We start from the raw sequence: 25,719 nt of genomic DNA on the forward strand, positions 1-25,719 counted from the left end.
TATATTCATTTATTATTTGGTTTGCTGTTGGGACTCTAGTATAAAGGATAACAATTTTGGTTGGACAGAATTGCTCTTATCTGTTGTGTCTCTTACAGCAATTTGGACGTGATTTGCGAAGATATGCTACTCATGAAAGGAAGATGATGTTGGATAACCACGCCTTATATGACAAAAGAAAGGTACTGTTTGTTCTCAGAATTAAGTTACCACATTTTTATTTCTGCATATGTATTTTCAGTTTATTTTTGATGTTAAGGTATCTAAAATATTTTAGCTTGAGTCCCTACCTGTAAAACAGTCCCATCTTCACAAGATTTAGTTTCCCTGCTACAACCTGATTCAATCTCAACAAGTATGTCTGGAAGTCTTTGCCATGGCTGAGGTAATTTCTGAAACTTAAGAATTAACATATGTTGGACACTGGCTTTTGGAAGGAATTGTGCAACCTTCACAAAATGGAGAACAACTCATCTGCAAGCATTTGAAAAAGGTATTTTATTGTCCTGTTTCAGAATGAAAGGTCATTTCTGTGTCACAGTCACAATTTCAATGGGCATTGTACTGACATTTTGAAGGAAAAAAGCAATATTAACTGGTACCAGCTCTGAGGAAGTTTCTGTGGGTATGATACTAAATGGGGATCAGCGATCATTCTGCTTTTAAAGCTCTGCATTCAGAAGTTTGTGTGGAGTTGTTTCGCTAGGCTTGTTAGTCTTGGTTAAATGGTAGTAATTCTAGTCTAAATGCTTTTGGCTGCAAATATTCTGACCTCTGTATTTATCTGGCTTAATGTCTGTATTTGTAACAGAACATTTTAATAAGAAGCAAAATCAATATTGAAGATACTTATTGATGTCATTATAGGGAAGACAAAAGTACCATGCCAATTTTTACATTAATCTATCCTGTGTATTCCTTATAGAATGGAGGCTGCTTTTAACATCTCTGCTTACATACAGTATTTTCTCATTGTTTGTGAGATGCAGCAGTGATCTAAGCCCTCACCCCATTTCAGATGTCTCCATCTGCACTTGTCAGGCACAGATGCTAGAGAATCCTCAGTTCACACAGAAACATAGGGAAATGATCAGACTAATGATCCATTTAGTCAAATATCCTGTCTCCAACAATTGTCAATACTAGATGCTTCAGAAGAAAATATTAAATCGCATAATAGATAAATATACAATTACGTGTTCAAGGCAGAACTTTCTTCATGAACTCAGGGATGATGTCACTGTCTGCTTGTCTTTATATTTTGAAAGCATTTAAATATAAAAGAAACTAAATATAATATATCAAATGTTCTTATCTGCAGTTTAATATGTATTAAATATATCATGCTGTGTAACAGATAACTGCACTAGTGAAATACAAAGCAGTTAAGAAACGTCAGGTTTTTTTTTTTGTGTGTAGCAAAAATTGCTTACATGGGATACAAATATGTATTATTACATGCTTCTTTTCCCAGAACACTGATGCATTCAGTGATGCAAAATGTCATTCTATTCATTCATGAGCAGCATCAATCAGTATTCTTTTTTCTTTATTGTGTTTAGGCTTTATATCTGACTTGTATCTGACTTACCATTCAAACCCCTCTGGGAAAGAAAATGTGAGTTCCATGTGAATTTCAGTGGGCTAATAAGGATGTTTCACAGAAAAATGATGAGTTTATATTCACAGTGCCCTCTGGGAAGAAAGGTGCTTTTGTATTCCCAAGTGAATTCTGAGGCAGAGAGAGATTTAAGGCCCTAAAAACCCAATGATTGGAAGGGCTCCCTGTATGCAGCATCTGGCCTCAGTTTCATCCTATTGGACATCCGCCTCAGAACTTCGCAAAATACATAGAACTGAATACATCCATGACGTGTTTCCAAAAGCTGTCAGCTGTAGCTGAGTCTCAACCATTTCTGCATGTCTGAGTCTCAAGTTATATTTCTTCACTGCACTGCCCAAAAATGAAGAAACAGAATTAGTGGTAGAACTGAGATGCTAGATTTAGAATGTTTTCCTTACAAGAATTATCTGTCAAGGACAAAGGAAAAAAAAATCGAGGCCTACAAGGCAAATTTCAACTGTCTTGACCACAAAGTCCTTAATCTAGGATATCCGTATATCAACTAATTGATATGAATGAATCAAATGTTCCTTTCTGTGTGGGCTCTGTTTACTTTGGAGGTTTTTATTTTTCCCAAGCAAAATAATACCTAAGCCTCCCTATTCCCATTTAATCCCAGACACAGTTTAAATCCAAATCTTATTTCCTACTGCTAGGTATAGACATACTACAATTTTTCCAACAAGAAGTCCTGACAATGTCTTGACACAGCAGAACATTGTTCTTTTCTCTGCTGCACTCTCAGAAATAACCTAATTTTTCCACAAAGAAAGAAAACCATGCCTAAGGCAGATACGCATTATGAAATATGAAACAATAAACAGGAAGAGAGAAACTCCCTCCCTGCCTAAGTATTCTACTATTAAAATCAAATGTTTTATATTCATAGATTATTATTTTCCCCCGCATTTTTAACTTTGCAATTTTGCATGAAGAGATGCTCATAGAGGACATTTTGAACAAAATGACTTCCACACTGCCACCCAGTGTGTTATAAAGTCAGCAGTCTGCATAATACAGCAACAGTGTTTATAGCTGCGAAACCTGAGGTGATGACCCATAGAAGAGGAGAAGTTTGCTGTAATTATATGTCTGGGATGTGTGGCTGCCAAAGTTGATTTATTTTTAGGGTCAGCAAGTCAAAGGTGATCTTAGAATAAGTGATGACAAATAATTAGTGACTTGATTCCCACTTCAGGGAATTGTGATAAAATTGTGATAAAATTTTTTAAATTTAGTTATGAAAACTAGAAAATCTTCCTTTCAGTAATTCAAGTGCTTTTGTTTCAAAAACGTTTAGTTAGGCACTTGGAAACATGTTTTATCTGTACCTTCTCTTAAATTTAGATTGGTACATGAACATATGCATTTCATAAGGTACATGAACATATACATTTCTTTGTGGTAGTAAATCTTACTTTCTTAAAGGAAAGCTTTCACAATGCTAAAATGCAGAATGCAACAGTACCAATAAGATAGTCTTTCATTATAAAAGGCAACTTTTTCCTTGTTTGCTCTACATTCTGAAAAATAAATTGATATATTTTACTCTTCTATATTAATAGTTATTAGCCCTTTGGCACTGGAGCTTGCACTGTGGCCTACTGCCTGAACTATGATGCACTTTGGACAATCCCATATTCCAGTGCTCACAGGGTAGCACCAAGAGAGAACCCTGCTTGCTTTAATGTGTTTCCAGAGGGATTCTGACAGGAATAGAGAACATTAACACAGCAGTTAGGAATCAATTACATAGCTTCCAAGAGGGGAACAAAAGGAATGGATATTTCCTCCAGGGACTTATTACAAAGTTACATGATGAAATTATTCTTCAGCCTTGATTTTATTTATTTATTTAGTTTTCCCAGCAGTGTGAATAACTTTCATATATTTGTAGGTTTTTGAAGATACTGTGCAACTATCAAACTAACGTTTTTTATTTCTATTTATTTATTTATTTTTCCCCACTTCCAAAATGAAGAGACATTTCATGTATTTTCTTTTGGTAGGAAAACTGAGATGCAAAAAATTGAAAATTTATGACCAGTTATCTGACAGCCCTCATTTTCATAACAAGGTGAATGGATGTTCAGATCTGTGCCTCTGTAGAATTGTATCCTAAAGTTATGCAAATCAGCATTTGTATATACCAACAAAGCATGAAGTTGCTGTGATTTACACCAGCTGGATATTAAACTTTATGATGATTCCCACACTCAGGGAATGAAGGAATTCATTGATCAGCAATCAGGAGGAAAGAGAACTTGTATATTCCAAGCATCTTATGATATTATTATTGTTGTTGCACTGATTATGAATGGCATGATGCATTTATGAAAAAGTCCAATAAAATTCTCAATGTAAAACTTTCCTGATTTATGAATGAGTCATATGCTCTGTAGGTAAAGTAGATGTCCTTTTGCTACTAAGCCATTTTGATCATAAAAGGAAATTTATTTTTCTGAGTAAAACATAAGTCAGATTGAAGTCAATTCAGCTGAATTGAAGTTGAAGCTGAAGCTGAAGGCTTTTCCTTAAAAAAAAAAAATCATTTTTTTTTAAAGCTGAAAACCATGGCGTCACTTGTTGTCTTTATACCCCTAAGTCTTGGGCCCAGGGTCATTAACCCCTTAACCCAGCACAAAGAATTTTTGGTTAGAACATGCATTGCATCTGGATCTAATCTGGAGCAACAGAAACCAGTGCTTAAACTCTTATTTATATATTTATGTAATGTGATCATCAGATCACTGTCTGAACCGTAGTTTTTATATGCGTATATGTTTTACAGTTTGCTACATACTGAGATTTGAAAGACATTTCTTTGCAATGAATAAAAAAATTGTGATGTAGTATGGCAGTCATTAGCAAGTTCTGACAGCATCCTGACAGCATTTTAGTTGGGTAAAATGGAGAGAGATCCTAGTGGATCAAACTAAGGAAGATCTGTTTTATTTCTAAACACTTAAGCTGAATATCATCTGCTTTCATGACAGTGTAATAAATGTATGACTTACTGTCACATACAATGTTTACTTATTTTTACAGTGATTTTTAGAGTAGCTGGCAGGTCACAGGCTTTCTGTTCTTGAAGGAGTAGCTGTCCTTGAAGTATGAGTGCTTCTCCACTTTTATAGTTTCAGCAACCTGGAATAGGATTCAGGAATGGCAAACTTTATTGGTTGCTTCTTTACCAACCTCAGGTGATGTTAGCTACAGTATTTTTGTCATGTAGAGGGGCGCTGAGGAGAGTGTCTGAAGCTGGGCTTTATGATATGGGATTTTTTAACTCTTCAATGTGGTCAAGACTTAATGTGGTATTGGAATGACTGTTCTCCCATTAAATTGCTCTTGTCTTGGAGTCTCTGCTTTTCTTCAAAAAGAATATTCATTAAGGAAAAACTTCTTTATTCTCTGGAGTATGAAATGCTACCACTCTGCTTTTAAACCTAGTATCATCTTTAACTTTGAAGTTTGTTCCACCAAATATATACTGTCTTGTAATCTGGTCACTACCTCCACACCTCTTCTCTATGATTAATCTCATCCAAGTCTCCATTTCTCCTTAATTTCACTCCATATCATCCACTTTTGTAGATTCCAGTGCTATCAAATTTCCTGTATTTACTATTAATACCATTGCTAAATCCAGGGAATGGTGGTAAAAATGGCGTCTACAAAGTAGCAGATGTGTAAAAGATCTGTTTGAGATGTTTTCCTTGCCCCTATATTAGAATAACGTGACAGACCTTTGTGACTTACCTAGAGAGCTGCTGTAGCTCTAGAATATGTAAGTCATGTCTTCCTGCTGAATTCAAAATCAACCACTTTTACATATAGCTAAGATTCCATACTGTAAGCAATAAACTGAAATTAAAATTAAAAAAAAAAATCGTCAACAAAAGTTTTGTTGTTTGTTTTTTAAGCTGTTGTTTTTTTTTTTTTTTTTTTAAAAAACTTGTGTTATTCTGATACTTGCTGATAGCTGTGGTGCTGCTGAAAACCCTTTTTGTCAGTTGTTACTCTTAAAATTCCATAGGAACATAAATATGTTGGATTCTTTTTTTCCCTGTCTCTGTGCACTTGGATGTTATCTGAAGTTGCAGCTTGCAGTTCATAAATAGTAAAATGTTTTGATCCTGTTATTCCTCGTGGCTCATCCATTTGAAGATCAAATTCAGATGCCCAATCTTTGTTATATAGAGCTAGACTGCAATAAATCTACAGCTATTTGCTGGTCTTTCTGCTCCCTTTGCTTTTCTGTGTGTAGTTACTGGTTAGAAAAGGTCCTCCAGCTTCCAAAAAACTTGACACACACAGTTGTTTCGATACTATGCCTGTCATTGGTATTTGATGTGTCTACGTTGACGACTGTGAAGACAGCTGTCCCACAAACTTCTGTTCCTTTTGAGGGAAGACAGCATAGATAACCTTTAGCATTTGAAGGAAAGGTTGCATGAGTAGGCTGAAAATGATGTGGTGTTTTATCAGTTTGAATTTCCAGGGCTGCACACTGTCCAAGGCCTGAACTTGGAAATGCCATAAATGCACAGCCAAGCCAATCTGAAAAGTATGTGTGAAATTTTGTACCTATTGCTGGTATTTTGGCTCAGATGCAGAAGTACAGTAAGGATAAGTAGTTAACCACTGTGGCAAAAACTGGTTCAGTTTAATGAAAGAGTTTGATCAACCGGTATTTTGCTCTTTCCCTCTAACTATGAGAAAGAGCAAATGTTTAATGAAGGATTTTGATCATTCAAAATTTGCTTTTTCTCTTAATCAGAGGGTAAATCAAAATGTTGACACTTTCTGCAAAGGGAATCTCAGCTTTGAAAATAGTCCAAACCTCCATAGATCAGACAGATTTTGGGGCCACAAGCTCTGAGGCACTCAGCTTGGCTGGTTGCTCCAGGTTCTTGGACCCCGGCTCTGATGTAATTAAAATGACTTTTTTTGAACTCAGGCTCCCAGTACCCTGTCAGGTAGGTTGTTGAGAAGATGGGCAAACTGGCAGGTAATCAAACAGACTTACCTTTTTAAAAGTGCCTGGCAAGTTATATTCTACTGGATTATTATTTTTTTTTAATGTTAATTTATTTTTATTTATTCCAGAGGAATGTTTTGATGATTACACCATTTTTGTGGAACATATTCCATTTCTTAGTCAGCTGAAACCATATATCTTGTTTCTCTACAGCAGTAGGTGTGAGGATGCCCCAAACTTCTGAAGTGCAGAATATATTTCTGAAAGATATACTGTGCTATGCAAAGCCCAGCCCAACCACTTTTATTGTGGATAAACTTAAGTTTTAGGAAATGTAAAATTGCTCAACCTTTCTTTTACTATTACTTCCTAACTAAGTTCCTTTATCTAAATTGACTGAAAACTAATACTATTACCCAATAATTAAGAAGCCATTATCAGAAAATTAGGTAATTTGGGGGTTGTTTTTGCATTTTAATGGGAACTATTGCTTGTAGCTACAGTAAAGAAAGACGTCTAGAACTTTTCCACTATTCACACAGTTTCAGTTGTGGTGGGATTCTTTATTGCTTTTTCCCTTCTTTCAAGGTATACGAGTTCTTGATGTCATTTCCTGTTCAATAGTTAATAAGAGCCAAAGAGCCTGGCAGAAGTCTTTTGCACTCAGCATCTGAGCTGTAGTCATTTCCCATTTCGTAAGAGAAGAATCTGGGTAAAACGGGAACTAGTTTCAACTGGTTCATGCAAGAAGTTCTGAATGATGTATTTTCCCAAAGCAGTAACTTTCGAGTATGTGAGTGAGCATGGGGAAATTGGTCTGAATCAGAGGCAGGCTAAGAAGCTGTTGCGGGTACTTTCCTCTATAACTGCTTCATGGTCAGAGATTTCCAGGGATGTCATGCGGAACGTGACTTTTTTTTTTTTTTTTTTTTTTTTTTAAGAAAGAGGTTCCTTAAGGTTCCTAGGGTATAATAGATTGATTAAATTATTAGCATATGAAAGTTATTGCACTAACTTGTAGGTTGCTTGACTTTTGTAAGAAGAAAGTCACAAGCTCAGTGTTATTTTGAAGAGTCATTGGGGCAGAAAGCAGTTATTAGTTTTTATGTCCTATGAAAATTTAAGACAGGAAATACCTGCCTTAATGTTTTCTGTTGTTAAAGAAATATTCGAGAAAGTATGACACTATGCAGGAGACTGGATATGACTGATGACAATCTAGCATTTGAAAACCATTGTGTGTATTTGAATGACACTAAATGTTACTTAATTTTTGAATAACTAGAGAGGAGGTTTATATAACTGCTCTGAATGGTGAATTCACAAGGCACCATTCATAATGGGACCCGGCTTTGCAAAACATCAAGTGCTGTGCAGCTACAATGAAAACGGTAAAACTCTATGCTCCCAAAATTTTTAAAGAGAATGTTCAATTTTCCTTAGGAAACTGGTACAAACACAAAAGGGGAAATTTATCCTGGGATTTCTTACTTCTAGACTGTGAATATCACGTGTATGCAATAGTTATCATTGGTATTCCAGTCTTTAATCATTTGCCTGCAGAAAGTGTTCCTATTTAAGGAAATCCTTAATTAAATCTTCAAGCAGGGCTTGCCCTGGCTTTCTTTGCACATATCTGTAGAGCCTAATGAAGGTGAGACTGCAGCCCAATAATAATGGTTACAAGGAAAACTATCACCATGTAGAAGTCGCGACAGTAGAGGATGGAAACAGCTTTGAGGAAGCCAGACTGATTGCAGATGTCTGGACTGTTCTCTGTGCTTCCCACATTTTTATAAACAGTTATCCTAACACAAAGACAGTTTGGTTTTCTGAGCATTGATTCTTTTCTGTGACTATCCTATACATACAACTGGGAAGAAGAGCTGGCTATGATTTTATAACTTTAATTTAATTACATAGACATAATATTCACATGTGTTTAAGACTTATTCAACAGTCATAGTCTCAAAATCAGTTTTCTTGTGTTATTTGAGTGTTTATTCCACAGTATAATTCACTGAAAGAAGGTTCCTGCAGAAGTTTACTTGCACAGTTAAAGAGACGTTTTTAGGATTCTTTAAAAATTGGATGTTATAGTCATATTTTGGCAGATGCTGCTCTAAAATTATGAAGTTATAACAGTGAGAGAGCCTTGAGAACATCTCAATGAATTAAACATGCTGCAGCTGCAGAGTTTGCTTTAGATGTCTGCAATAATGACTATTAAAGCTAAAGTAAACATAGAGATCCAAATTTTATAATATTAATTTCCAATGTGATCAGTTGTTCACATAATTATGCTACAATTAAATACTGAGTCATTGTAAACAGATGTACATACATTTATGTTACAATTCTTCTGTCTCTCTGAGGAAAAGTGGCAATTGCATATGTGGTTTGGGGGATATGTTCTTTTTGCACCTGCTCTATTTTTAAAAATTAAGAATTAAAATAACAAACTTCTTTTACCCTCTGGAAAAATTAAAAATGATTATGCATTTTCTTCCAAAGTGTGCTTCTCCCCAGTGTTCTTAGCAGTTGAAATGTTTCATGTATAGCATATGACAGCTCACTTTTACAAAGTGAGCATGTAATTCTTGTATATATTTAGCAAAGTTTAAACTCTTTGTAATAGCAAGTTGTACATCCAACACAGGTAAATGTATCTGTGCTTCCTTTACTTGGTGTGTTTTCTGAACCAGTGAAACCTGGATTGCTAATGAAATGAGAGATGCATAAGTAGGTACAGATTCAAAACATTTTGAATATACTTTCTTATTTTAAATTCTAGGACAGTACAGAGCCAACCATTTTAAAGTGTTTTAATTCAGTTATTAAATCAGAATGCTTGGGTAAATTATAGATTATGGAGCAGGTAGCATAATCTCAAATTTCCTCTTAAAAGAAAAAGAAATCAGAAATCTTCCCAGAAGAATCTGGGAAGACAGGAAGTTAGAAAAGGAAAGAGATGGGGTCAAAGAGGAAAAGGGGATATGGGAAAATGCAGCAGGAGTGAGAATAGGAGTCTGGACAAACAGATCAGGAATGAGAGTTCCCAGAAAAGGGGAAAGAAGATGGTATATTTGATTATCAGCAATCGTTGTGGAAAAAAGCCTGGGTTGGTTTATAAAGCTGAGCTGAAAAGAGGCACAAAAAAGAATCCTTAGGGAGAGAGCTGTGTGAAAGTTTGATGGAGTAAAAATAAAATAAAAATCATCAGGCTAATGCTCTAACTTGGCAACAAGAAATGGGTATTCAATTGGCTTAAATAAACTGAGTAAACTCTACCTCACTTTTATTCTGGATATGGCATGAGTGGAACCTGAAGTTATATTCGAAATCTGAGGGGAGAGACCAAGGCTATAACTTAGTATGGGGAAGTAGGGAAGAGATGGAGCTGGAACAGGTACATATTGGAGAAGCTCAACTTGCAGAGAAAAGATAGGTTGATCCCACGTTAGTCTGCAACACAAGATTTTTTCAATGCTGTCCACACCTGTTAGTTCTGTGGCACAGCATATTTCCTGCCTAGTGAAAGATACCTACATATGTTACAGGAATTGAATGAATCAGTATTTCTTTGGAGAAAAAAAAATCTCTATGCATACGCTGAGGAAAACTGAACTACGGTTAAAATGCAATCAACCACATTCCAGGACTTCTCAAGCTGCAGGTCTCAGGATTTCTCAAATCTCAAGATTTTTGTGATCTCAATAATATTCTTTTGAAATAGTTTGTAATAATCCTATATGAATTACATTCAACTGCATTTCATAAAATCCAGGATTCTGTGCATTTTTCTTGTTTCATTTATTCATATGAAGCTTTATAAAGACAAATACAGTAAGACAAGAACGTTCGATGAGGTAAAGCTACTATAAATATCATAGTCTTAAAGCAAAAAAGAAGTATAGCTAAGGCAGAAGAGGAAATAATCCCCACTAATCATTTTAATCACTTTGCGATAATATGCAGGTTGTCAGAGAGCTACACGGGGCAATAGGAACAGTGTTCCTCTTATTTGCAAGGAAGCTCCAGTTTTGGGTACAACAGCGTGCTATTTAACATGTTAAAAAATTTTGACTGGATTGTAAGACAGTAGGTTCCAAGTTTTTATTCCCTTTGTGTGCCCAGAATTGAAAATGTATTCTTGTAGTCTGGATAGTCATATATAGTACTTTTTATTTATTGTGGAATGCTTTTAATTATTAAAAATGTAATGAGAGAACGGATGCTTAACTATGTAGTGTCTTGCAACAAAGTAGTAATGCGCCTGTCATTTTAAACAGAGAATAATTCCACTTTATGCACACCCTAGACTTGTCAAATAACATGGTCATAAGCTTTGTCAAACAAAGAAGTGCTCATTCAGTTAAGTCAACAGATAATGTTTTTAAATATCTTATTTTTTAAAGTGTCAGTTCTTCAGCACTAGTCTTTCTGGTTCTTCTTCATCAAAGCTACTCCGTGTCACCACTTTGCATGTAGAAAGCCTGAAGACATGTCACTCTGTGTTATGAAATAATTAACTGTATAAATGTCTAAGATGTACTAATATTAGCCTGATTAATCTTTTTTTTCCTCTTATTATCTACTTATTATCTACTTATTATTGTTCAGAAATTTAATATGAATAAATCTACAACTAGAGCAAATCTACAACTAGAACAGTTGTAAGAGAAATATTCAAGTATGATATTTCTGATTAAAAACACAGGACGTCCAGTGGTAAAATAAAATGATAATTTATAATTCTGGCTTCTATTACATTCAAACATTATTCATGCCCAGAATTATTAGAATAAATTCCACTGCACTATTTTGCATCAATACTATTACACAAGATTTTGCTGGAGGGTATTGAATCTATGTAATTCTTGTAATACTGCTTTTATTCAATCATGGATTGTTATAATGCCATTTCAAGAAGTCTTTTTTTTCTTCCCCTCTCTTATCATTTTATTTGTAGCTAGATTAGAAACAGATTAGTTTTTATTTTAAAGCAGGCATGGTGATGTAATATTACGACAGAAAACACCAGTGAAACATGAAAATTACATTTGGAGATAATATAATGTCAGAGGGACAGGTTATTTGCTATTGAAAAACATTATGATTTCATCAAAGGCAAAGTGCACAGTGTCTACACATTGTTGTGGAATATTATTATTGAACTTTGTGAAACACTTCACATTTCCAGCACAATTAGTACTTCAACTTTTATGCTGTATAATTATCATGAAGTTGTTTCTACTGTTGAGAGTCTCATTCATTATTTGTAGCAAAAATATTTAGAAAAATATCTAATTATGGGCAAAACAAAAAATCACCAATACCTTGTCTTAAAAAGAAGCCTCTCTTGGAGAAGAAAAAAAAAAAAAAAAGAAAAAAAGAAAACTCAGGGAAAAATATGTAAGGAAAATCACTTCACAGTTAGTTGCATTGCTTAGGAGAGTACTGGTAGATAGGTACTTAATATTACACTAATCAACAAAATGTAAAAACTTGTGTTAACCATAATTATGTTAAATACTTTTGAGAGTTAAAAATACCAATGGGTATTCTTTGGCGCTAGATTCTTTCACATTTTATTTATCAAATGTATTCTTATTTTGAGAATATTGTCTTACTGACTACTGATGAAGTAAGACATTGTCCCCCTCAGGCCAGCTTGAGATATATAACAGAGTAAATATCAGGACAAGGAAGAAGTTTTTTTCCATGTTACTTTCTGACAAGAGTTCATACTACACGAGATAGCCATTGAATACAATGACTTGAAACCTCTTACAAAATGAAATAATGTGTTTTTTTCTTTGGAAATTGCTTTACTTAGATTTTTTTTTCCCTTCCTGTCTTTCCTCCCTTCTTTGTGAGGAAAATCATTTAGCTGGCTGTGAATGTTACTGATTACAGTGATTCTTGCCACCACTTTGTCTGCCCTAATGAGTCAGCTAATGATTTCAGAGAAGTAGCCACCATTTTACAGATTGATGTTGCATTGTATTCCCATACTTTCATTGTAGATTGAAGGCACTCAACTTCATATTGCTCGGTGTACTGCAGGAATTTATGGATCTGCTGTAACGCTTTCTCTACAGTTGCTTTTCATAATTCTGGGTCTCTAATTGGTGTAAAACTGTAAAGCTATTTGCTGCACTGAAGCTCAGAGTGGATTTGTGTTTTTCACCAAAGATGGAAATCTGTTCCTTTCTACTGCTATGGAGAGTTTACATTTATCTTCTCACAAGTTTCTTTAGACCTTGTGGATTATACCCTTCAGAGCTATTAGCTGGCTCGGTTAATGCACAAGCTCCAAGTGCAAGAAATCACTCCAGCAAGCAATTGCTTTTTGCAGTGGGGAAGGCAGGATTGCATAGGGAATAACTTTTTGTGAGTTAACAAGTTTTGAATGGAAAGTGATGGAAATACTGTAAGTCTGCAACATACTTCCTCGTGTTTCCCACAGCTCCTATATTTGCTGAGTTACTTTGCAGGCACTACCTGCACCTTCCCCTTAGAAGCCCACTCTCAGAAATACACTAAAACAAAACAAAAACAGGTTAATGGTTTTATACCAAGTCTGTTATGGGGCTTTTGTAAGACCCAAAGAAATTTATCTAGATTATTACTTTTCCCCCATTTTCTCTTTCTATTACTTTCTATTCTAGGTGCCCTTTCATTCTTGCTTTTTGGCTGGCTGGTGGTTGGAGTAAATTTGTTGTGCTGTTCTGTAAATTTGTATGGAGTAAAATGCTCTGAGTCAGTGAGATTAGAGATATTAGAGTTTACATCTACCTGAAACAAACAAACAAAAAAAAAACAAACCAATAAGTGTCTGAACTAAAATTCCAAGGTGTGTACCAAAATTCCACTGAACTATTTTTTTCACTCTTTCCTTCAGTTTTACCTCCCTGACTTCTTGTATGTGTTGCACCTGTCCTCTATATGAAAGTGTCAAACTGTGGAAGCTCATTGGCATGTCTGGTAATGTAAGACATGTTAGCACCACAGGTATCATTATGAGGTCATGTCAAGTCAGTCATTCAGTAACTCTCCTTCATCCTGTATCTTTTTGTTGTTGTCTTTTGTTAGTCTGATATCCTCCCTTTTGCCCTTCACTCCTCCTTTATTTTTTGTTATTTTTTGAAAAAATGCTGCTAGCTTTTCTGTATTTGTGTTTCCAAGATAAACCTCATTGAAGCTGATGGGGAGCAAGAATATAAATGACGCAAAGTGTTTATTTTGGGTCTTGTAATAATTGTCAATAAACAGAATGTCCAACTAGTTGTGCCATGGAGTGAGTTAGGATAATTTTTCATTAGTCAGCCTGTGTAATCTAATTGCCTCTCTTCTGAATGACCTTTCTGAGAGGAGAGAAGAGAAGATGCAAGTGCATAGCTGAATCATACATTCTCCTTGTCCTGTCTTCTCTCAAGCTTTCCTGACTCGGTTTCTTTGACAGTGCTGCTTGTCTTCTGCTTGTCACATCCAAGACTTCCCAGACATCTGCATTCAGTGCATTCAGTGGTTGGCTCTAGAATGCATTTTTTTGTTTGAAATATGTACTTTCCTTGCCAGCGGTTGACTTCTCTGTGAACTTTGAATTTTTTTCACATCTTCCATTCATTGTGAGCTAATACACATATTCAGACTAGGAATGCAGGGAAGGCTTCCCAGGTGCAAAGCAGCAGTAAGTTTACATAATTTCCAAAGGCTTGTCTACAAAGCTTCACCAGAAACCCATGTGGCTCACTGTATGCCACGTGAGAAAGCCTCTAACATGGGACTGTAATTTTGGATGGAGAATTTACAGGAGAGCAATGTAATGTGTGTGCATTTTGTGGACACATATTTTTGCAGATATTTTTGATGGAAAGACCAGGCTCTGTCATTAGCTGAATACCTCTGGCAAAGTATGTTGTGTTTTAGGTCGGTATAATATGAAAGTCAGAAAATAATGAAATTTATACCTACGTTGTGAGGTATACATTGTAAAATGTTGATTTATTAAGACTAGCATCTTTCTAAAAGTTTCTGCAGTTCTGCAGTACTTGCGCAAACAGCGGTGATGCACAAACACTTTTTCTAGCAAAAGTGGTCCAGTGACATAGAGCAGATAAGGTAAAACTGAGGTCAGGTAAACATATGTGAACATTCCTCCTGTTAATCACGTGGAAAATATTTGCTTGGATGGATTAATTATGTTTCTGCCTTCACGATTTTTTTTTTCCCTGTAAACTCATTTTGTTCATTTTATTAACTTCTCACAGTCCAGCCTTTGTTTCCTCTGACCTGCTGTCGGTTGAGTGTTTGGCAGAGACAGACACCAAGCTGACAACATGTGGTTTGGGACATCTGAAGGTTCCTACATCCCAGAGTGCTTCAGCAGGAAAGAGCACAATTCTGTGGAAAATATATAGATTTACTTAACCAGTAATACATTTCAATGTAGTCATTTAAAGAAATGTGGAAGTCTTTTTATTTAATTTTATTTAAATTTAAAATCAGTGGAAGGCTTGATTTGTCAAGTCATGGAACAAACTGTAACCTTATTTCCTCTTTATAAGATGACTTGTGAAATGGCTGTTGTAGCTCTCTTGATACAGCATAAAGGCTACCCTGGACAGACAGATGTAATTAGAGTTGTTTAGCAGAATGACAGTGCTGTAGTTGTTCTTCCCACCTAATAGGATTGTTGACATGCCCAACTATTTTTTTTTCTTCTTGAACAAGGTCTTATTCTACACACAGGCTGTGCTTTTATTCAAATAGCAGCACTGCTTTCATGCAAGAATTGTGACACATTCCTTTACAGCTATCTATATTTTTTACAGGCTACAAATGTTATTTGAGCAAGAAGGATCAGAGAAAAAGGGAATATGAGCAATTTAATAGCTTTGCACCTTTAAGCTCTCAGCACAGTGAGAGCTTAAGTTGCATGTCTTCAGCATTAAGAGTGTGCTGCTCCACTGAATGCAGTGGCCTTTGGTATCTAGAGAATTGGTTTCACATCTTGGAAGATCTTGCAAGCAACGTAACTAACATAACCTAGCATAACCATTAGATCCAAATAATTATTTGTATATATATATATATTTAACTGACTTGACATAACTGATGACATATGAAGATAACCCCAGCATTGAAATGACAAATATATTTGTAAGAGAAATATAAGGTGCATAGTATATTTTCTTCTATAGTTTTTTTATGCTGTTACAATCATTCATCTACAATTGATATTATCCCACAAAAATATTTTTAGAAGGGACTCTGTCCAAGCACAATGAAGAGTTAAGTTCCAGCTTTTCAAATGACAGTTTATCCTCTTCTTTTCTGTTGTTCATTTATCATTGTCATGCTTACTGCCACTGTAACGATTCCAGACATGTAAAACAATGGGGGTTTAGCCTGCTTGATATTTATCATTCTGCCTACTGGAAACATTAAGAAGTTAAAAATGATCATATTGCCATTATATCTCCATTTAAATAATTTTAAAAAGGAAAGTAAATATTAAAGTAATTAAATTGACATGGACACAAGTCACATGTCAAACACCATACAAAAGTTAGTGAAAGCAGACCAAATTTAAATGAGGAAATCACTAACTAACCTACTGAAGAGTTTGCCATTTTATAGTATGCAACATTATCAGGATACAAAGAAAAGGTTAGAATAAATGCATAAGTTATTGAAATTCCCAAATGCTTGCCTAGAAGCAGTTGCATCAAACAGTTTTGTAATTTGTTAACAATTGTTGGTAATATTCTGTCCCCCTCTCTCCTCCATCCCCTCATTTTATTTGGTGAAAGAGTATGTCAGAACTCCCGACAGACTATAATGATCATTGCCCCTTGAGGTCTTTTGCTCTGGAGGGGGTTTGCATCCTACACAATGTCATAGTTTTCCAAAGGATAATGAAATCCACTGGAGGATGACTGCATTCTGTCTGAATTACAGTTGTACAGCAACCAAAGTCAGCACTATGAAAAAAGAGCAGGGAAAATGGGACATAATATATAAAAAAATTGGTCTTTGAAAGGGCATGATTTTGATATGACTTATTCAAGAATTAATGCTCAAATAATGTAGAAAGTAGAGTTGGGCCAGTAACAAACTAGGAAATTTCATACCTTAGTTTCTCAGCTAATACCAAGGATGATAAGGATTTAAATAGAGAAATGAATCAATGAAATTTCTGCCAAGTGTCTCATATTTATGACTGAGGTTTGCACACATACATACTGTATATATACCAACCTAAAGTACTTTGCTTTCCAGAGGATTCTGCTGGTTCAGAAGCATTGATTATCATTTCATCAGTGATACTGCCTGCGTGGTCTTACTGGTTTTTATTTTGAGGTACTTGCATTCAGACTAACTTCCTAAGTTCATCTTGAGATGGGAAAATTGCAATAAAATGCCACAGTAACAAGCTGAAGGTTATTTATAGTATTAGTTATAATATTTGATTTGGTATTTTGCAATATACTATTAGTACCAAGATTTTTGGTAATAAATAGTAGGATATCAGTCTACTTGGAATCTGATTAAATGTGTACTTTCCAAGAAGAATGAGTTAATATTGATGCAGAGCATGAGTAGACTTAGTTTCAGAGGTGTATGCAAAGCTGACAGAGAAGCAGCTTCTGTGTCTCCTGATGAAGCAATCTCAGCAGAGCATTGTTTCGTTAAGTGCAGTGTCAGGAGGTTGCTGTCATTGCAGCATTTTTCCTTCGTGACCAAACAGTGGAAAAAAGACAGATGAGTACTGTAGAGCTGGGTGTGTACTGGGTGTCTAAGCAGTAGAATTTAATTTCAACAACCTAAAGGAATTATCCAGGCTGACTGAAAGTACAGGTTGCTCAATAAACAATAACTGTGCATATCCACTGGCCTAAATGTTCACGTCCTTTGTGCTTCTCATGAAAATCAAGAATTTCTGCATGTTAATTTCAGTAATCTCTGATTTCTTGGGATATCTTCTCTTCTTTGTCGTTACTGGATAAATTGCTAACCATATTTTAAAGTTTCCTATCTTGGTGTGTAGAGTCAACCTACCTAGGCTGAGCTACTCAAGAAGTAGGTTAGACACATGGAGGTACTCTGAAAATGGACAAGAAAAATGGTTTGGAGGTGCTTTCTGGTGCTTTCAGCTTTTCTGATTATTTAAGTAACATATATGCAAAATCAGTAGAATCGGTATTTGGCCCCCAAAAGGAACAAGTACTGTTGGCATATGCTGAGCCATATAACTAAAACTAGAATTCTACTTCATTGGTTAATGGTTTTATTTTGTGATTTCACTGGATGTGAGTTGAAACCAAACGACAATAATAGTGTAACATCTATCTGAACTTCGACAGCGCTAGTTACGAAATCACCAAGTAGTACTATCTCTGTGCCTTCGCTCTCTCCTTCTCTGTCATCAAAAGTAGCATTGATCATTAATGCTAAAATGAAAATAAGAGGTAGCAGTTCACATAAGAAAACATTTGGATGGCAGCTGTTTTACATTAGGTGTAGTTAATAGTCATGTTTGCAACCACAAATGTAATATTTACATCCACTGAAATAACAGCAATGATTAAATGGGATAAGAGCAGAATGATACCAGCTGCTCTAGAACATCGTTTTTTTGTAAGCTTGATTGATGTTGATTGGGCATGCCCTGGATCTGTGGAATACCAGTAGGAAGCTGAAAAGAAATCCCCAGACAACAACAACAACAAACCCCAATAACTGGGCAAGCAGTTCATTAGTTACATCTCTTGAGCAAAAAGGAAAGGAAAAAGGAAGAAAAAACAGTACTGAATGCACTAATCAAATTTTCATCACTGTATAAGCTCTGCATAGATTGACAAAGAGGGAAAATAATAGGTTATGATTAACATTAATAACACATTGCCAAAGTAGTTGGCAGATATCAACTAGAGATTCATTTAGAAACATGGCTTGTAGCTACTGAGAATGGTATTCAGCATCAGATACTTTGTATTAGAAATTTTCCCTGTCAAGCAAATGAAATGAGTTTTGCTTGCAGAAAAACATGAAGTGACAGAACAAAAGAAATGGGATGCAATTTGGGGTCCCAGAGATATGAAGAGCTTCTATTAAAGAGTATCTGTAACATCTGTCTACAAGAGTAAGATCTTTTTTTTTCCTCATTTTACTTCCCCCCGCCCCCCCCCCCCCCAGTAATTTATATGTATGGCTTGCCCTCTCTTGTTCACAATAAGAATTAAAAACAAAACAAAACAAAGAAAAAAAATGACAACAACAACAAAAAATCCTAACATCCTGTCCTTGCAAGTCAAGCTCTAGGGAAGAAATATTTCTGGTATTGTTACCTGATGGGTACTTTTCAATCTTTTCTTTCCTTTTCTTTTACTCTGTGTTCTACCATTTTTTTCTAGTCCTCTCCAGATGAAAAAAGGATCGGCGTTCCCCTAGTTAGTGTTTTTTGTATCTTTTATTCCAGAACCTGACATTTGAATTTCCTAGAAAAAAACATTGTCTATGCTTTATAAGCAATGTTTCCTATTACAGACACAACTTTGAACTGTCAGTTCGTTATGTATATGTGATTATTTTTTCAGCTTTTCATGCTCCATCAATGTTCTGTAGTTGTGGGAACTGTCCCAGAGTCTAAATATTCATATGCTGAGAATTTCATGCTGGAAGGTAAAATACTTTAGAAAATAGGAAACTGTTTTTACACTAGAGGTAAAAGAAAAAAAACATTTGTCCCGATTTGTTTTAAAAAATAAAATAAAATTCTTGAAATAATGGGCAAAATTATTCCCTCAATTTACTGATACAGAGTGTTTGCATATGAAAATTATCTTATATAAATAGAATTCATTACAGGAAAGTGAAAACAACTTCATATGCCTTGTTAAGTACTTTTACTGTGCATTGTTGTAACAGATCTAATCCATATGGAACGTTTTATTGCCTGAAATCAATGCCTTTGTAGAAGAGCTTAGTAGAATGTCTACTTAACTCGTTGGGAAAGATTTTTTTATTTTTATTTTTATTTTTTCAGTGGGTTTGGTTTGGTTGTGTTTTTGTGTGCAATTGATATGTGGCAGTTCTGCAAGTGCAAACGTGTGGAATATGAATGCCAAAGATTTATTGACATAAACAAGTAGCTTCTGAGCATTGTAAGGAACTATTTGTGAAGGCTGTACTGTAGGTATTTACATGGGACAGGACAGAAAATGATGCAATTTTAAAAGTTGCTGATTTTTGTAATATATTTTTTATTAGTAACACAATACTTATTATTTCTTGTTGCCATCATTACCATTGACTCTAAGTATTTGCCTATTAAGATTGTTTTTGTCTAATTGAAGATGAACTCTCTGAAATTAAAATAATTAAAATGTTCCATATTTATTCATTGAATAGCAATTATTTGATAAGAAAGATAAATGGATTCAAGACAATATTAGCCAGAACTATTCTTAAATATCTACTTTGCTGGTTGGGAACTCTGGATGAGCAAATCAGAGCCTCATATTCTGTTCTTTCTGTCCTCCCAAACTCAAAGGAACACCAAAGGCCTCTGACTCAATTCACTCAGGAGCATCTAATCTCTACTATTCAATTTAGTGTTTGTAACCTTTCTAGCACAGTTAAACCAACTTTCATTCTACTTTGTGGCATTGAAAAATAGCTGTTAGGAAAGCTGGCAGCTTGACTACTCTGGCTGTCCAAGCTGAACAATGTCAGAGAAAGATGGGCCTTTGCTGTAGATAGACTTAGACTTAGAACTTCAAATTTCAAATACTCCTATGATGAAATGGGAACAGTTTTCTGATTTGGTTGAAACCCTGATAAAGTTTGAGTTTACAAACTGAGTTTTGAGAAAATTAAAGTTGCATTTTACTTTGGGTGTTCAATTCTTCATTATGCCTTGGCAAAACTGTGGCTGCTGATGGGAGTGAGAAATGGATCAGGCACTGGAAGGAAATGAACTGATGGTTAATAACAATAAGTCACTGAGTTCCAACTAGTAAGATAAATTTTACTGATGATGCATAGGCATGTTTCAGGGGCAGCATGAAGCTGGCATGGACTCAGTGGTTTTGCTTACTCTTTCTGGCTCATCATTTAGTGACTCGCTGCCAGTGATGTAACCCCATTTACTAGAACCCTTTGAGCCTGACCCTTCAGCCAATTGTTCACCTATCATATTGTGTATTTGTCTAGTTGTATGCTGGACATTTTGTCCAGAAGGATACTGTGAGGAACAGTATCAACAGCTCTGTTGAAATCCAAAAGGATTACATCAGCGGGCTTCCCTTGGTAACTATGTGCTTAACGTTGTCATGAGAGGGCAGTTGAAAGGGTAAAGAGAGAATAGGCAGTAACTAGAAGCAAGATTTATCTGTTTCAGTAACCTGCTTGCCTGACGCTTTCTGAGGCCCTTGTGTTGCATGATCACTATGGGAGTAAGAGACAGGGAAGCACCATCCAGATCAGGGAATGAAAGAGGGTGTGGAGGAGAGAACACAGAGGGTAAACTTGGGAATCTCTGGTGCCAGTTGTTCCACCATATTGTGAGTCTGCTCCAATCTAGTTATGGACTCATGCTTACCCATTGCCATGGGTATGCTGGACAGCATAGCCTTCCTGGAGGCAGTGCTTGGCAGCTGAGAAAGCAAAGATGCTGGCACAGATGTTTCTAAATTTTAGTATAATCAGAGATTTTCCTGACTAAGAGGAATTCATTAATGGGTAGTTTTCCACTCAGCTTTGCCTCTTTCACAGTAGAAATTAAATCTAGAACATTATAAAACCCTAACCCTAAAGTTTTCATGGTGGTGGAGTTTGAGACTGTTCAGAGCTTAACATCGATTGAGACTTAAGAACAAAAGATTCAGGAATTGCTGAAATATTAAGTATTCTTTTTCAATAGGAATGAGTTTGTTCTTGCTTCCAAACTCCTCCAAACAGTGTGGTTTGCCCTGCTTTAATATCCATCTACCTTAGCAGTTTTGTAATTAATATTGTACTTCAGTGTTTAAAAGAATGCATAAAGCTATGTATATTACTCTATCGGTCTTAAGGAAGGTAGAGTTAGTGGGTTGTTCCTGTGCAAAATACTCTCCTGTGATGTCAGAAGAGCAGATCTGAAAAAATAATTAAATAAAAATTGATTTTTACTGTAAATTATTCATTGAGTGTGCATGTAAAAACCCAGTTGCAGTTGTTGATTTTCAGCTCATTTTCAGCTTGCTTTTCCAGACAGTTTTTTTTTTTTTTTTTCTTTTTCAGAAAAGCCTTCTGTAAATATTAGAAATTTGGAAGGTATTAACACTTTTAATATTTGGTTATACATAGTGAATCAGCTTGAATGCACTTATAGAGAACATTACTATATTAATTTATAATATAATTGATTATTTTATTAATAAAGTCAAGTTACTGACCCTTGCTGAAGGGAAATGTAGGTTTTATTTGAGTTCTAACACTTGCACACACAGATTTGAAAAAGCATATCAAAACAAAGAGTTGTAAACTAATCATTAGAATTGAAGGCATCAAGAAGCATTAGAATTATTTTCTAACTTGCTTTCACACTGCAAGGTCACCCCTGAACAAAGTGATGAAGAGAATGTATTCTGTAGGGAATACAATGGGTAGAGCTGTCAAAAATTAACTCCTTTTAAACAGTGAGAACATCAACTGAAATTTGCTTCTAACAATTTTATTGTCTTTTTTTTTTTTAATTTTATTTTTTCACAGAGGATCTTTCTTAAAGCTGGAAGTGAGGAAGAAATCTTTGCACATCTTGGCTTGGATTACGTCGAACCATGGGAAAGGAATGCTTAAAGTGATTTGCCAGTGTGCATTCATCAGTTGACAGCGATGGTCCTTCTGCCTATCTTGCAGTCTGACTTAGACACATATATATTACATGTCTCTAAGACAAAACTTTAAAAAATATTAGAAGCCCTTATACATGCTTATGTTCCTAGAAAAGAACAGTTTAAGTTTGTCAGAATCCTTGCCAGTCTTTACAGTTTTAGTCTTTGATTTTTCTTCATAGGATGACAAAGAGGGGGTAAAGCTTGTGGATTTTTTTTTTTCAAGTGAAAACTTCTAACTGGTGAGATTTTTGCTTGTAACAGAAACTTCAAATTTCTGTGAATAATGCTTTTTAAAATATTGTCAGTTATGACAGTACCTAAATAACACAAAACATTTCATCTGAGTCCAAAAATCACTGAAGTACATGCTTAGCTTTAGCTGAATTTCTTAAGTATTTTGCTGCATTCATATAGAGTTTTTCTACAGTATATAAAGGCCAAAGACCTAGGCAGAAATTAGTCTGGCAGTCTCAGCTAGATGAGGCTTCAGCTATAATATTTATCTAGTTGCAGCACCACTCTATAAAAACTGTAATCAAGTTGAGAATTCAGCTTAGACAACATTACACAGAAAGAGATTTTGGAAAGGAAAAGTGGAATAACTCAGTAGTAATCTTCAACAGTGAGGAAAAATACTATAAATTTGGAGTACCAATTTGGACTTCGGAAGATCCAGGATGTGATGTCATGATCCTTGATCAGGAATTTGAATTGTAACCTATATGACACCAATTGCTTTAACTGTCAGACTGGTGGCTGCTCTGGTGTGAAAGCTTTTATTTATCTGTACTCATTTTATATATCTGGAAATTTAGTTTTTGTCAGTAGCTATATATGCACTCGAATGAGAAGTTTACCTGAGCTATTGGCTCCTCTAGACTGTTATTCCATCCTTTTGGTCAGAAATTCATTTTGTATGTGAGAGACTTTCTAATGAAAGTAATCCTTTGAGATGTTTTGTTTTCAGGAAATTCCCAGTGGCTCTTGTGATTGTTATGGATTTGCAATACATTTATCCTTTAATGAACAAGGGTATTTAGTAGTTTAATATGTGAAGTTACTTACTGACAATTCCTTTATCATATTTAGAATAAACGTGATTGAGAGCACCATGACTGGTCAAAATATTTTCTTAATTAAGACTGAACTTTTTTTTCCCCTGCTAAGGGTGATTTCACATCTTGGCATGACAAAACCATTCACAACCATTCTTACCGACAGTAATGGTGTCCCATATTCAAACAATGACAATATCCCATGGCAGCATAGATGTCAAGGTTCTACACGTGCATAAAATATACCAAGACTTAGTATTATAGTGCTTAATTACAAGATGAATGACTTAAAGTGCAAGTGCCAAAGCTATTGCTGGTAATTAAAAAACAACTTCTAAGAAGCTGACTACTCAAGAGATGTTTTGTTAGTATAGTAGACAGTATAGTACAAATATTAACATAAGTTCCTATGTGCAGTTTTATATGCAACATATTTCTGGTTGTTAAAATAGGTAATAGCTGTGGTTTTTTTGTGAAATGTATTCATTTTCATAGCTGGAATTAGAACTATAAAAACACTGAATATATCAGTGCTTATTCAATTCTATTTATTTGATGCCCAGTTCTTTTAGTTACAGTTCATTCATCACACACTCCATCTCCACTACTGTATTCATGAACAATACTCTCCTTCAGTTTAATACAGGTATTCATCAGGGTAATATGTTACAGAATCAGGCCCAGAAGTGACTGTAGGAAAATGAAAACTATTTCTTAAAAAGGATCAGTTTTTTTTTTTTTCTATAATGATCTCATGCTATACAATAAGCACAACCATATGGCTCACAGGTCATTGGGAGATTTCTCAAGCTTTAGCAAACAACATGAAATAAAAGATGAACAGGAAAGGTCTACTGCAAGAAATTAATGCCATGCTGTGAATCCATTCTATAATTTGAGATAATCTGAATTATATGGTACAATCAATTTAAATTCTGTAATTTAAACCCATGATATTTATGTCATTAGTATGATGTCTTTAGTAGAGTTGTAGGAAAACTTTTTTTTTTTTTTCCAGATGTAGTTATGTGACAGAAAAAGTATGCTGACCTTGTTTACTGGTTCCATTCAACTGAGGAATGGTTTTTAAAAGGACTGCATTGTAAACCATTCTAAAACCTAAAATGGGGAAGTAGAAAAATGTGATAACAGCATGGAATTTTATTCTTGACTGTACCACTAAAACCATCCCTTTAAAGTGTAGTTTTGCTAACTGAGATGAAAATACAATGCCACTTTCTGAATTGCTCTAACTAGAAAGCACTGGCTTCACTTCCTTCTTTATCGTACTGACATATGAAACACATTCTGTGTTTTGCATCAGGATTCTGACACTTAAGTAGCAATGAAATTTTTCAGTCCTAGTGGAAGAGAACAAAAGCTACAGTACCTTATCTAAATATACTTTTTACTTGACCAGTATTTATCAGAAATTATACATTCCAGTTGTGCTGTTTCTGCATACTTCATGCCAGAGAGGAAATATGAAACATTCAATTTTTCACATAAAGAAATGTTTGAAATTCATAACTCCCATCCTGACTGTCTATGCATCACTTATAATTATGCCACCTGTGGGGGAGAAGATACCAAACACAGGTTCTGTCAGCTCCTTGAAGTCCTTGAAGACTGGAAAAAAAACCAACACACTATATTTTTTTTTCCCCTCAATTTCCATGAGCTTTCTTTAGAATACATTTGACATAGAATGAAAAACATGATTGCTACCTGGATCATAAATTACCAAAAATTACAGTATTGTTAACTGAGTGGTTGGATTAAACGGAATGTCATGTTAGATGACCAGGATGGTCTGGCTATGAAGAATATAGCATCTGTTATGAATTCCTCCACTGAAGAAGCTGCTACCCCTGTTACTATCATAGATACTGTATGCATGATCAGCTCTGATAGCACTCACCAAATTCATTGTGCATGCAATGACAAAGCCAAGAGGCACAGCAGACGTCATTAGCAACAGTTATACACAGGAATAAGTAAAATTTGAAGTGTCAAGAAGAACATAGAATCATTTAGTTTGGAAAAGACCTTCAAGATCATCATGTCCAACCATAAACCTGACCTACCTGGATTCATTACTAAACCACGTCCCTTAGTAACACGTCCACACATCTGTTAAATATGTCCAGGGATGTGGATTCACCA

The 25,719-nt window shown here is 35.2% G+C and overlaps 1 protein-coding gene across 1 annotated transcript in view; it reads left to right on the forward strand.

The window, feature by feature from the left end:
* The window catches only part of DNTT (DNA nucleotidylexotransferase), an 89,839-nt gene extending 65,513 nt beyond the window's left edge, over positions 1–24,326 (forward strand). Inside the window, 2 exon segments of the mRNA XM_040563527.1 lie at positions 99–182; positions 22,374–24,326. Coding sequence (XP_040419461.1) covers positions 99–182; positions 22,374–22,460 — 171 coding nt within the window. The 3' untranslated portion in view covers positions 22,461–24,326.
* The last annotated feature ends 1,393 nt before the right edge of the window (positions 24,327–25,719 follow it).

Source organism: Cygnus olor, chromosome 7 (assembly GCF_009769625.2).
Source record: "Cygnus olor isolate bCygOlo1 chromosome 7, bCygOlo1.pri.v2, whole genome shotgun sequence".
Lineage (NCBI taxonomy): Eukaryota > Metazoa > Chordata > Aves > Anseriformes > Anatidae > Cygnus > Cygnus olor.